The sequence below is a fragment of the Eucyclogobius newberryi genome, unplaced genomic scaffold (assembly GCF_026437365.1).
Source record: "Eucyclogobius newberryi isolate DKJ021-1_F unplaced genomic scaffold, fEucNew1.0.hap1 SCAF_20, whole genome shotgun sequence".
NCBI lineage: Eukaryota > Metazoa > Chordata > Actinopteri > Gobiiformes > Gobiidae > Eucyclogobius > Eucyclogobius newberryi.
This window is the reverse complement of record NW_027315835.1, coordinates 25017251-25031693: the sequence shown is the minus strand read 5'-3', so window position 1 is coordinate 25031693 and position 14443 is coordinate 25017251. Positions and strand designations below refer to the sequence as shown.

At 44.5% G+C, this 14443-nt stretch overlaps 1 protein-coding gene across 3 annotated transcripts in view; it reads right to left on the bottom strand.

Moving 5' to 3' along the window:
* Positions 1-14443, bottom strand: part of LOC140368854 (caskin-2-like) — a 115577-nt gene that overhangs the window by 53321 nt on the left and 47813 nt on the right. For all 3 annotated transcript variants that reach the window (XM_072455994.1, XM_072455995.1, XM_072455996.1), the window contains exons 3-4: positions 11148-11199; positions 4190-4287 (exon numbers count right to left, since the gene is read on the bottom strand). In XM_072455994.1, the coding sequence (XP_072312095.1) occupies positions 4190-4287; positions 11148-11199 (150 nt within the window). The remainder of the gene's footprint in view (positions 1-4189; positions 4288-11147; positions 11200-14443) is intronic.

The window sequence follows — 14443 nt, the reverse complement described above, 5'->3', positions numbered from 1 at the left end:
GAAGAATGTGCAGCACTGGTTTGACCTCGACATGATCATTTGGATGTGATGTACATTTTTAAAACAAATCTCAACCTGTGTATGTAGTATGGGGTTTAATTGGTTTGGTAGCTTAAAGGTAAATGCAGTGAAAGCAGGAATTTTCTGTTTGAAAGTTGTAAAATCTGGATATGTAGAATGTTTTGTGAGAGCTTTGAATTGACATGTATAAGAAATTAAAGGAGAATTTTTTTTCTTTTTTTCTTACTAAGGCGAGTTTTTTAATAAGTTGTTTCTCTGACTTTCCATGGCATTTTTTAAGAGGGGAGGACGGAATAAAAATAAAATTCTATTTCCACGTTATCAAATCACATTTCTACCATCCAGAAGTCGTTGAATTTAAAAATAAAATGTAATTCCTAATACATTTCTTGGATTCTTAGAATATAGGCCCTACTATCACCTCTATCACATTATTTACATATTTATAGTTATCAATGCAAGGTATTGAAAATAACCCTTATTATACTGAGCGGTGTACAAAAATGCCTTACAAAAAGAAGGCTCCAGCAAAATGTGAATGATGTAACCACTGGTGTTCAGCCTGTTCACAATATTTTTGATTAAATGTTGGCCAACTGCACAATAAAGTAGACTCCAAAAAGTGATTGCCTTAACCCTAAGCCTGGTGAATGAATGAACTTGAGTACTATGATGGCCTGTACTCATGTTTAACACCCTTACATCCTTTGTCATTTGTTTCAGAGATGGACCGCTGCCGTTGCAATGTCATAAACCAGGGGTGGCCAACCAGTCAGAGACTAAGAGCCACATTTTTTACTGTGTTACCGCAAAGAGCCACATCATACACATGGGCACACATGAACATCACCCCATCCCTTCCTCTTACACACACACCTCTGCTCAGCCAAATTATTATTATTATTAATAATATCATGTCACACACCAACTTGATAATGACAGAAATTGACTCCTACAGTACTAAGACCACAGTCATTTTCAACAACGAACATTGTGTCTCCCACACACAAACTCTCAGTTCAACAAAGTCCACAAACAAAAACATAATCATTTACATACCATAGTGAAGTTCAATATTGGTGGTTTTCTTTTAGATAGGGGCCGTCTTCCCGTATTTTGGACGGGGTATTTTGAAATGTGGACGGGCATTTTCGACTGCAAGGACGGGGTCATTTTGATTTATAAATCTTAGAAAAAAGGGAATATTATCATTAAACCGGGCCGTGACGCGTTTGATTGAAGTTCGCCTCGGCCCGCGCCATGACAGTTTACTGTTTACAAATGGAAATTTGCATGCTGCGCGCTGATTGGTCGACAAAGTTTGTGTGCTTGGCTCTGATTGGCTGCCAAGCCGTGGTCCGGAGAATGCCGAAGCTCCACTTCCGTGCGGCCTAGCAGCGCCCGCCGTGCGGAGGATCACCGTGCGGGCGCCTCCGCGCACGCAGAGCGCCGTCTGGCACAACACAAACACAAATGTTGATATGAACGTAAAAGAAACCAGGCAAAGAGCCGCATGCGGCTCGGGAGCCGCGGGTTGGCCAGGCTTGTCATAAACTAACTGTTTAAAGGTTGAATGGACAATTTTTTGGCCCAAATCTGAGTCTTATTTCCTCGTGGCGTGGACTGCGATTAGTTCTGCCACGTATCAATCATAAAACTCACCTACTGCTCAGCTGCAGCCGCGTGCGTCTCGTCCTTATGAGAGCAACACGTTTCCGCGTGTCTAAGCGCATTGATCTGTCATAATATAGTTCCCTCAGTGTACGGGACAAAATGAAGACGGAAAAAGACAGTTCGAGCTGACTCATAAGAGACATAAATCTACGGGAGACGAGAGATGCGCTCCGTCGCACTAATAAACAAACGCACGTGTGTGTTGTATCAGTCCGCACGGGGGAGTGGGCATGCGCATTTCCACCCGAGTTCTCAAATCGCCGAAAAATTGTCCATTACGCCTTTAATGGAAGGTGGAACTCACAGTGATCAGACAGAAAGTAGTCCCAGACTGACAGCTTCTCAGAAATGTAATCATCCCGTGACCAAACAAGTCTGTTTGATAAACTTTATTGAGTCTTGACAGGAACACAAAGTGTACAATGAATGAAAATGTGTTATTGAGCTAGCCTAAATTTGGCCACAGGGATTTAGTCCAACGTTGTGGCGTAGGAATCTTTCACATGCTCGAGTTGTGGACACGCAGCTCAGATCAACTCATCGAGACAAGTAGCATTCTTACAATGTCTTCAGATGAGAACGCGTGACTCCACAGAGGAGCTGGACATGTCGGCATGAGTAGGACTTGTGCTACTTGAATGGTAACGACAAAATTGTTTTGAAATAATCGGTCAAGACGCGTATTCTTCATTACCTCGTTCGAACACGACGAGTTCAATGAATGGGGAGCCAGAGCCAAAGCCATGCCCACCCCACATGGCTCGACTGGTACATTCAAGTCAATCTACCAGTCGATCTAGGAAGCCGTGGGTTGTGAGAGTTTTAAAGCTCTCTGTGTCAGAGTTGCTGGTGCAGAATACATTTTTACAGTTTTGGCCAAAATAACTGCAGAACATCCACGAAAACAGAAAATCGCTAATCTCACAACAAGTATGTGTGACACAGTTATGTGTTACACATAGTTATTGTGTTATACATAGTTATTGTGTAACACAGTTATTGTCGTGAGATTAGCGAGACGCGGCGCTCATCAAAGCCTTTCGTCGCCTCCGCTCTCCCCGTGGCTCCTCCCGCTCTCCTGGTGGCTCCTCCCGCTCAGCAGCGGGACCTTGTAAAGTCAACACAGCATCCTACATTGTGTCATGCCGTTGTTGTTGACGATCGATTGACGAGTGATTGACGAGTGATTAGTGCTTTTTAGGCGCTTTGGTTGTACAATTGAACACATATTTTTGTATCACAAAAGCTGCGATACTACAACACTTTTTTCTGACAAATGCATCGCATTTGAGAGAAATTGTGTCGCATCTTGCGATGCGATACCGCTTATTCTGAGCCCAGATAGCTATTTTTTATTTATTTTTTCATTATAACATAGATCAATAAAAACAAAACAACAATACAACAACAGAAAGAGGAAGACGAAAAAAAGCACAAAAAACACACACAAATTAGAAAATAAGGGAGAGGCATCTGATTATTAGAGCATAAAAAGTTCTGAATAATTGTCCCATTTTGTCTATTGTTTTTTAAATGTGTTTATTTTTAAGTTGAGTCCAGGGGTTATTTATTCCATTGTGCGTAAGTCTGTTATGATATTAATCCAGTCCTTAATCATTGCAGCAGTTTGAATCATCCATTTGTATTGCTATTTCAAAGTTGATTAGAGGGAGAATATAAACGCTTTTGCACTGATCAGTGTCGTCATTGTCATGAATGCAACAATGTGATTGGCTGATTGCCTTTAAAGGCCCTTTCCACCTTTTCACAGAGGAAAAGCTCAGAGGCACGTACCACACTCAAAACACACATAAAGTCCCATGTTCTCTAAATACGAGGCATTTCTGTCTCTCTGAGCGCGGGGCAAAATGTAAGAGGTGCAAGTCACAGCAGCGACGTGCTCCTCCCACCTCTCGTGTCGCTCTAAATGAGCAGAAAACCTCTGTGTTGCAAAAGCGATAAGTAGGTGCACAGATATCACGGGTCATGATTGATCTCACACACTGTAAGGGTTCTATACAGTCGTGCTGCGAGTACGCACGAGGACGGCTGCACCAGGGCAACACGGTTAAGTCTGAAGTGTGGTGTCAGAGGCTCGAGGTGGCTCGGAATGGTGGTTCGCTGCTTCCGCACAGAATGCCGTGGCTGTGGCAGCGGCTCAGGCACTGCCTCTGTAACGTGAAAGCATTCACTCCAAACATGGACGCATTTATCCAGTCTCAAAATGGATGGTGAACATAGGAACTTTCTGAGCTCTCGAGCCTCGTTATATCGTTATATTATATTTGCAGAATGCCTTTACCTTCTCTCTCCCCATTTCAAACTACAACTGTCCTGTTAAATAAAGCCAGAAACACCTTTGAAATTGTGTAAAGTGTCTTTGAACCCAAAATATTTCCTTCGAAGCTTGGATATATGATATGATTTATTACTTTTTATTTGCTTGACAAAAACACCACCCTGTTCATTGGGTAGCTTATGAGTAATGTTTTACCGTTGATGTCCTTGATGTCCACGGTGGCTTGGACGTCCAGCAGAAGCGACAGGAGCTCAGTGGTCCCCGTCAGCGCGGCGTGGTGCAGAGCGGAGAAGCTGAGGAGCACAGGAGAAGCAATCAGAAACACGGTAAAGAGCAAGTGGGCCTCAGGGACCCTAAGACCCATGTAAATGTGTGTGAGCCCATTACCCATGCCAGTCAATATCAATGGTTATCAGACATTTATGGTGCATGAAGAACTAGAACAAAGTCTTAAAAACAGCCTTGTGTCTGTAGAACTTGTCGAGATCAAAAACTCTGCGCAAAAATCCTACAACTGGCATGATAAGGGCGCTCGTGACAACTTCCTAATTAAGGTATCCTTTACCACACGTTACCCACACATTAACCACACGTTAACCACACGTTACCCACACGTTACCCACACGTTACCCACACGTTACCCACACGTTACCCACACGTTAACCACACGTTAACCACACGTTAACCACACATTAACCACACATTAACCACACATTAACCAAAAGTTAACCACTACAACTGTCCAGATTTATAGTATGGTACGGGGTCTCCTTCAAGTGCATGGTCTCCTCTGTAGCGCAAACATTTGTTGAAAATAAAGTAAATTTAATCTGCAATTTTGTCTTCTTTTGAGTTTGGCCATAGTTTAGACCTAGAATAGTCCTGTATTAGACCAGGTTTAGATCTGGTGGCACTCAGGGGGTAAAGTATTTTCTTAGGTGGTACTTGGTGTGAAAAGTTTGAAAACCACTGATCTAGATGGAACAACAACTGCTATTGCTTATCTTACAGTATTTTTAGTAAAAAGCTAAATTTGGGGTTTTAATAAAGGCTGCAGCTAACAGTGACTTGACTAACGTCTTACCTATCTGAAGCAAATACTACATCTGGGCTGCCACTGTTTGACCAAATTTATAGAGGAAAAAAAATGGTCTGGCACTTTCACTGCTCCTCTCTGAGGTCCCTTCAGCCCATGTGGAAGGCATCTGGGCAGCTTTAAATCATAAAAAAGTAATATGCAGGTGTCTACTTTACAACATAAGTAAAACCACATGTACCTAAACAGTGTGAGTGGCAAATCTGTCAACTTTATGACTTAAGGTTTGGGTTCACGGCTGTCTGTGCTTTATGATGGGAAGAACACTGAGGTCCAATATTTAGCTTAACTGACATTTTGTGCCTAATTTCCAACTCTTCCCTGCGCACTAGACCAGAAAAGTGTGAGTCCTTGTGCTGGACATTGGACATTTTTTATGATCTGAATTCAGGAGTTTCAAACAATAATAATGTGCTAATAATGACTGTAAAGTGCTTTACAACTATGGGGGACTGCAGCATTGTCTTTCCACATGGTCATGGCCTGTCCAGCAGTGTGGCCCGTCCAGCAGCCATTTTTTTGTTGTGATGATGTTGACGTATGTAATGTGGCAGGTGGGAAACAGCTTTGCAGTTTTGAGCCAGAAGTGGTTCAAAACTGTGATTTTAGGTCAATATACTTTAATATATGTTATACATTTCCAATCATTCATTCATTCATTTCCTACCGCTTGTTCCCTTTCGAGGTCGCGGGTGACTGGAGCCTGTCCCAGTGACTTTACGCCCGTCCAGGAGCATTTGGATATTTGAGAGGGACTGATGTCCATTCATCCATTTTCTACCGCTTTATCCGGGGCCGGGTCGCGGGGGCACCAGTCTAAGCAGGGACTCGAAGACTTCCTCTCCCCAGATACTTCCTCCAACTCCTCCGGGGGGATCCCGAGGCGTTCCCAGGCCAGCCGAGAGACATAGTCCCTAGGTCAATGATCGACTTTGTTGTCGTGTCATCAGACCTCCGGCCGTGTGTCTTGGACACTCGGGTGAAGAGAGGGGCAGATTTGTCAACAGATCACCACCTGGTGGTGAGTTGGATCCCCTGGTTGAGGAGGAAGCCGGACAGACTTGGCAGACCAAAGCGCATTGTGAGGGTCTGTTGGGAACGTCTTGCGGAGCCCTCTGTCAGCAGGGAATTCAACTCGCACCTCCGGGAGAGCTTCTCCCATATCCCGGGGGAGGCTGGGGACATTGAGTCGGAGTGGGCCATGTTCTCGGCCTCCATTGTTGATGCGGCTGCTCGGAGCTGTGGTCGCAAGGTCTCCGGTGCCTGTCGTGGCGGCAACCCCCGAACCCAGTGGTGGACACCGGAAGTAAGGGATGCCGTCAGACTGAAGAAGGAGGCCTATCAGGCCACTCTGGCTTGTAGTCTCTTGAGGTCATCGACAGGTATCGGCAGGCCAAGCGGTCCGCAGATTCTGCTGTTGCAGAGGCAAAAACCCGGGGCTGAGTTCGGGGAGGCCATGGAGGAGGACTATCGGTTGGCCCCAAAGAAATTCTGGCGAACCATCTGGCGCCTCAGGAGGGGGAAGCAGTGCTTCACCAACACCGTTTATAAGTACGGGTGGACACCTGCTGACCTCGACTGGGGATGTCGTCGGACGGTGGAAGGAATACTTTGAGGATCTCCTTAATCCCACCGTCACGTCTTCCAAAGAGGAAGCAGAGACCGGGGACTCAGAGGCTGACTCGTCCATCACCCAAGCTGAAGTCACTGAGGTTATTCGCAAACTCCTCGGTGGCAGGGCCCCGGGGGTGGATGAGATCCGCCCTGAGTATCTAAAGTCTCTGGATGTTGTAGGACTGTCTCGACAAACACGTCTCTGCAACATCGCGTGGCGGTCAGGGACCGTGCCTCTGGACTGGCAGACCGGGGTGGTGGTCCCTCTGTCTAAGAAGGGAGGAGGGTGTGTTCCAACTACAGAGGGATCACACTCCTCAGCCTCCCCGGTAAGGTCTATTCCAGGGTACTGGAGAGGAGAATCCGACTGATAGTCGAACCTCGGATTCAGGAGGAGCAGAGTGGTTTTCTCCCTGGTCGTGGAACACTGGACCAGCTCTATACCCTCCATCGGGTGCTCGAGGGTTCATGGGAGTTTGCCCAACCAGTCCACATGTGCTTTGTGGATCTGGAGAAGGCTTTCGACCGTGTCCCTCGGGGTGTCCTTTGGGGGGTGCTCCGGGAGTACGGGGTCCGGGGCCCTTTGCTCAGGGCTGTCCGGTCCCTGTATGACCGGAGCAGGAGCTGTGTTCGCATTGCCGCAGTAAGTCAGACCTGTTCCCAGTTCATGTTGGACTCCGCCAGGGCTGCCCTTTGTCACCGGTTCTGTTCATAGTTTTTATGGACAGAATTTCTAGGCGCAGTCAGGGATCGGAGGGTGTCCGGTTTGGGGACCACAGGATCTCATCTCTGCTGTTTACAGACGATGTTGTCCTGATGGCTCCATCAAACCCGGACCTGCAACATGCACTGGGACGGTTTGCAGCCGAGTGTGAACCAGCTGGGATGAGAATCAGCACCTCCAAATCCGAGGCCATGGTTCTCAACCAGAAAAAGGTGGCTTGCCCTCTCCAGGTGGGTGGGGAGTCCTTGCCCCAAGTGGAGGAGTTCAAGTATCTCGGGGTCTTGTTCACGAGTGAGGGAATGATGGAGCGTGAGATTGACAGGCGGATCGGTGCAGCGGCTGCAGTGATGCAGTCGCTGCATCGGACTGTTGTGGTAAAGAAGGAGGTGAGTCGAAAGTCAAAGCTCTCGATTTACCGGTCAATCTACGTTCCTACCCTCACCTATGGTCATGAGCTTTGGGTAATGACCGAAAGGACAAGATCGCGGATACAAGCGGTCAAAATGAGTTTCCTCCGCCGGGTGACTGGGCGGTCCCTTAGAGATAAGGTGAGGAGCTCGGCCACACGGGGGGAGCTCGGAGTAGAGCTGCTGCTCCTCCACGTCGAGAGGAGCCAGCTGAGGTGGTCGGGCATCTGTTCCGGATGCCTCCTGGGCGCCTCCCTCGGGAGGTGTTTCGGGCATGTCCCACCGGGAAGGGACTGATGTCTGAACTGCATTTCAGAGCGCTCTAGCAGCATTTACATGGAATAGTATTTTTGTTGTTTGATATTGCAATAATGTGAGTCTTTGCAAGCATAAATTTAACTGTACTTTTGTGTATATACTCAGACTATTATTATCTTTTACTAAATGTAATTGTTTTTTTTAATGCATGCCTTATTTGATATATCTTGCTTTTATCGTTGTTCATTGTTGTATGTTGCACCGAATCACCAAAGCAAGTTCCTATATTTGTGAATTTCAGATTTGATGTTGTGATTTGGATTGGACAGCGGCCCTGCTCTGCTCAGTGATTGCTCGTTGTCATCCTCCAGCTCTGGTGCCTGCTGCGGTCCCACAGCTTCAGGTCCCTGTTCAACACTCTGAGCCCGCGTGATTGCTTGTGTTTGGAGAGGCGCTGACAGCCCTGTGTTTGGCCCCTCTCATATATCACAAAGACGGCCTCCCCTCCGGAGCCCTTGTGTCCATTAAACCCCTGCAGAGCGCCCCCTGCAGAGCGCCCCCTGCATGCGCGCACAGGCAGCACAACTTAAACTAACTTCATAATTCACTAATGAGATTCAACTTTGAAATTCAAATGAGTTTATTTTCACACTCAGTGCTGGCCCCTGATGAATAAAAACTGACTTTGAATTCCATAATTTTTGACTACAGTGCAGCCCTAACCGTCTATTCATAAGCAGGTGACAGATAATACACATTTTACTAAATGTTAACATAAATATATTGATATTTTTGTGAAATGTATAAATTATCTTCCTAATTAGACATCAGCAGCATATAAGAGGTAAACATACCATGCCCCCTAGCAACCATAATAAGTGCCACAGCTTGGCTAATTTAAATGGATTTTTGTATCCAATATAAGCACGAACAACCACTTAATGTCTGTCAATGCTGTTCATTCACACTTTTTGCGCAGATTAAGAAAACTATGTCACATGATTATATTGGCATATTTAGAACTTTACACAGTAACTCTGCAACAGCAAATCATTTGATACTAAACCAAGCAGAGCCTTACAAGAAGTAGACACATCTAAACATAAATTATGTCGGAGTGAGATTCTATTGCTGTGCACTGTGACCCCTGAACTTTGACCAAGGCTGCCTCTATTAGCTTTTGCTAAGGATACTAACTATGCTAATGCTGTATTTCGCATGATGAGCAAAAATCATTGAATGAATTATCTTTAAAATAAGGTATGGCTGAGCTGACATTGCCTGAATAACGTTTATTTCCTCAATGGCTGCTTTGGGTTGGATCTGCCCACTTTTGTATATCGATCAAAAATAGATGAGTGGATGGTAAAACAAACACAGCAACTGGAGTCAAGCTTTCTGAGCTTTAAATACTGGATATTGCATACTGGCGAAGCTGAAGCTGGTAAAAAATGTGGCTGTGGCTGAATGGGGCCAGTTAAGTCTGCAAATCCAAACCATTCGCCCGAATCGGTTACATTTCGGGCGATGTCTCGCGAGACTCCAAGATCAATTGAATCTGCACAATGGCAAAAATAGTTACCAAACTCGGTCATACTTAAAAGGTGGTATGGACGATTGTTTTCAGCAAATTTTTGATCATATTTCCTCGTGGCGCGGATAAATCATTTGTCCTGCCACGTATCAATCATAAAACGCACCTACCACTCACCTGCAGCCGCGTGCGGTTCGTCCCCACGTTTCCGCGTGCCTAAGCGCATGGATCTATCATAATATAGTTTCCTCAGTGTACGGGGCAAAATGAAGACGGAGAAAGACAGTTCGAGCTGACGCAGAAGTGGACAGAAATCTACGGGAGACGAGAGATGCGATGCGCTCCATCGCGCTAATAAACAAACGCACGTGTGTGTTGTATCAGTCCACACGGGGGAGTGCGCATGCGCACTTCCGCCTGCGTTCTCAAATCGCCGAAAAATCGTCCATACCGCCTTTAAAACTTTAGTGGGCCAGGGACAAACATTTCTACTGATCAGATCACAGTACGGTTCAAAGAGGTTTGCCAATATCTAGCAGAGACACCAATGTCACTGAAACGTAATCAATTAATCGTATCCAGAGCATGCTGACCAATGCTGGAGTGCAAAAGAACATTTAAAGAAGACATTATGGGTTTTCTGCTATAGTTCTAATCTTTGACAGATAATCTATAAAGGCTAATCACTGTTAGGGGAGTAAGAATGATCATTTCCTCTTAAGACTTATTAAAACCTCTGTGAAAACCAAATAAACCCATAAACTACTTTAAACCAATGTATACATAAAACCCTAAAAACCACCACAAACTATGATTAAAGCCCTATCATGCTCCCCAACACATCTTCTGCCTTGGTCCAGCCGAAGAACCCTTATAAGGGAGCTCTTACAGGGACAGAGGAGTAAAACATTCTTAAAACTATTCACTAAAAACACTGTAAATCACACCAACACACACAAAAACTTAAACACTGCACAAATACTGCACTTCATATAGAGCATATCCAATTGACTTTGATAGACGGATTCAATTAAAGTGGCACTGTACTTCGAATCTAACATTGGGTAAAAGGAAAGACATTACTTCAATAAATATTCAAAATTAATGTTGTGCAACTGTCTTTTCGAAGGTGCAAATCAATGCTGTGTACAATAATGTGCCAAATGCAATTAAAGTGCAAATTCATTGTTGTATGTTGCACCCTAATGCCAAAGCAAATTACTAGTTTATGATTTCTGTTCTGATTCTGAAATAGTGAAAAGTGTTAGATTGCTACTGGTAACAAACGGGCGCTTTGTTACACTGACTCATTCATAGTTGTTCTAATTCCATGTTCTGAGAGTATGTGATAATAACTGGGAACGGCACTCATTATTGTGAGTCACTGCAAAGAAGACACAACACAAGGCGGACATTTTCATTCAACATGTCAAATCGCGACTATGGGCCCTCCATGTTCTTTTGACTCAGCTTATGTTTGGGCCAGTATGTACAAGTTTGTCCTCCCTGGCTCGCCTTACCCGTCTGCATCCTGGTAGTTGACATTGAGCCTCTTGGTGGAACCCAGCAGCTCTGAAAAACACAAAAGAAGGAAAATGTAAGAATTGGATATGTTTTATTATTAGAATGAATTTACTTCATCCATAGATTTATGTGGGGCATTGTAACTTCAAGGCCATTTCCTCCAAATGCTAAAGATCAGCCCTTAAAGTAGCACCTAATCACACACCAAACATACAAAGTATTTCTGTATTGCCCAATAGCACAAACACAAAAACACACGTCACAAAACTGTTGATTAAATAAACAAATTCAATTAGAAAATCAATCAATGAAATGGTTCCCGTTTTACATTTACCACTTCAAGCACATTTTCCACATTTCTCCTATTGTATAGTCTTTCCAATGATACTGACATCAGTTCAGCCTCGAACACTGCTATCTTATCATAGTTTTCCAGGATTTACAGTGACGAGTCCCGGGAACAAGAGCCGACATGAGCGCTCCTGACTCAGCTGTGGACAGACAAAAGCTTGTGCAATGCCTCATTTACAAGGTCTGGTGCAGGAGGAAAAGTGAAGAGATCAACCCTGCTTTTAATTCAACTACACTGACTACAAAAAATTCTGCTTTGTATACTGAAGAAAGATATTGTAATATAACTTCTCACTGGTTTAGTTCTGATGTAGACTTGGTTGGGGAAAAAAACTAATAAAACAGAACAAAAACCTTTCCTGTATATATATATTTTTAATAGGCACATTTCAACCTTGAAGCTCTTCAGTGTGTTTATTTTTAATGGCAAAGTGAGCTTCCATGCTCTTGTCTGTAATAAATAAAATCAAAAGCAGTGGTCCCCAAACTACGCATTGGGCCTTTCAATCAGGTCCGCCAAGCTTGTCCAAGTTATATTCAAATATAATAAAAAATAAAAAAAAATCCCCGTAGACTTTATTAGACAGTAGATGGAATGAGAAAGAAAGGAAGGGGAATGATGAGAGAGAAAGGAGGACATGCAGCAAATGTCGGAGTCGGGATTCAAACTCACGATACTGTGGCTGGCCGTTCATTTTACCTTTCACCTGTAATGCCCACATTTCCCCAAGAGATGGCACTGTTTTAGGGAATCGGAAAGGAGGAAGTGAAGTCAATGCCCGTGACGACATGGCGGGAGCCGGGCGGAAGTAAACGGTAAACCCTAACCCTAACCCTAACCCTGGTTTACCACGGTGGTCGACCGTGGTAAACATGGCGAACGGTCCCGCTAATTCTGCTGATCCATCAATAATTTTCACTCTTGGGTCCAAACCTGAAGTTTACGATGCATTTGATGTGTACAAGGACCAAACAATGAGTTCCTGGCGGTGTTGTATTGCTGAGAAACAATTTAAATGGGCGTGCATTGAATGTAAAACAAAGAATTGTGAAAATGTAAATCACATGAGTCTGGGTTTAACCCTAAACCCTAAACCCTAACCCCTGACCCTAACCTTAACCCTAACCCCTGACCCTAACCTTAACCCTAACCTTAACCCTAACCTTAACCCTAACCTTAACCTTAACCCTAACCCTAACCTTAACCCTAACTCTAACCTTAACCCTAACCTTAACCCTAACCCTAACCTTAACCCTAACCTTAACCTTAACCTTAACCCTTAACCCCTAAACCTAACCCTAAGTTTTAGGTTTACTTTGTTTGGCTAAAACTAGTTTATACCATGACTTTGTATTAGCAAAAGTGTAGCTAACTCATCCCAAAACAAACTAGACTGCAAAAATATTGGAATATACAGGAATCGAACCCCGAACGCTTTGCGCAAAGTCGTGTCTCTAACCATCGGGCCAGCAAAATGGTGAACCGCAAGTGATTTGGGCCGAAATAGCGCCGCCATCTTGGATTTCGTCACTTCCTTTCCAATTCCCTATATGACCTAGTTCCAACCCTGCGCAATTGAGCACTGCTCGCACTTAGTGCGCGCTCAAGAAAGTCTATGGCGCGCAGAAAAGAAAATTCACTACAAACGGCCACCGGGGGCAATCTAGCAGGAAGCGCAAGTGTTTGACACACTGAAGAAGACTCTTGTGGACAGTAGAAGCACTGTCCAGGGGACACGTCGTGTTCTCTACATTTTTAGTTTCAAAACGCTGTGTTTTATTACAATCAGAATCATATTCACTGAGAAATTAGTCTCTTAGTATTAGTCCCACAGCGCAGAGCGGACCGCGGCTCGAGGCGCAGCGCGGGGTGCGGGCACGTTCAAGAGACACTGGCGTGTCACTATTGTGTAAATGAGACTTTCTTGGCCAGACCTGACTCACGAGTCAAAAGACACATGTGCATCATTATCTGGACCATATTTCTGTGTAAATATCTCATGTCACAATGTAACACTCACTTGATGAGTACGCGCTCAGGAGCAGATGATCCAGATGTGAAGACGCAGGTAAATCAGCCACACAGAGTCATCAAGGACAGAGGGGACACTAGAGACAGAGGGGACACTAGAGACAGCTGTGATTTGTTCTATAGCGGGTCTAAAGCAGGACTAAAGCGAACCGCAGTAGTGATGCGTCTTCAAAAGACGCATCACTACTGCGTTTATTTCTGTGTAAATATCTCATGTTACAACGTGGGCACCTGCGTTTATGACAGGTGCGGCCCTGTTAGTTTCATGAATCATCCAGAAATGGTCTTGAAGTGGCACATTTTGGAGCAGTTGATGAGCATAAAGTCACAGCAAGAAGCAAACGAAGCATCAACCTGGACAAAGTGTCCAACCACTGGAGACATGAGAAGGACAGGCGTGTCAAAAATGTAAAATTAAAGTTAAACTTTTATGCTTCACTTAACGACGTTTCCAAACCTCCGGAGGACGTACAGAAGATGCTGGTCTTGTTCTGCTCGACCTGCATATGTGAGACATTCAGTGTCATGAACATGAACAAAGCCCGTCACAGATCCAGCTTCACTGACCAACACCAAAGGATCTATCCTGAGCATTGCCACAACAAAACTTACACCAGACTTTGATGCACTGGCAAAACAGTTTTCCTGCTGTGTTTATTCAACTGAAATGTGATGTAATTAAATGAATCATTTTTTAATGCATTTGGAAAATAATTTGTACATTGAGCCTTGTATTTGTTTGCTTTGTTACAAGTTACAGGTCAAATCTTGCGTGTAATTTATAGTAATTCATTCGTTCACACAAACACACCATATTTTCCTGGCCCGGCCCCTCGGTCAAATTTTAGAACCCAATGTGGCCCTCGAGTCAAAACATTTGGGGACCACTGATCTAAAGCATACCTAAAA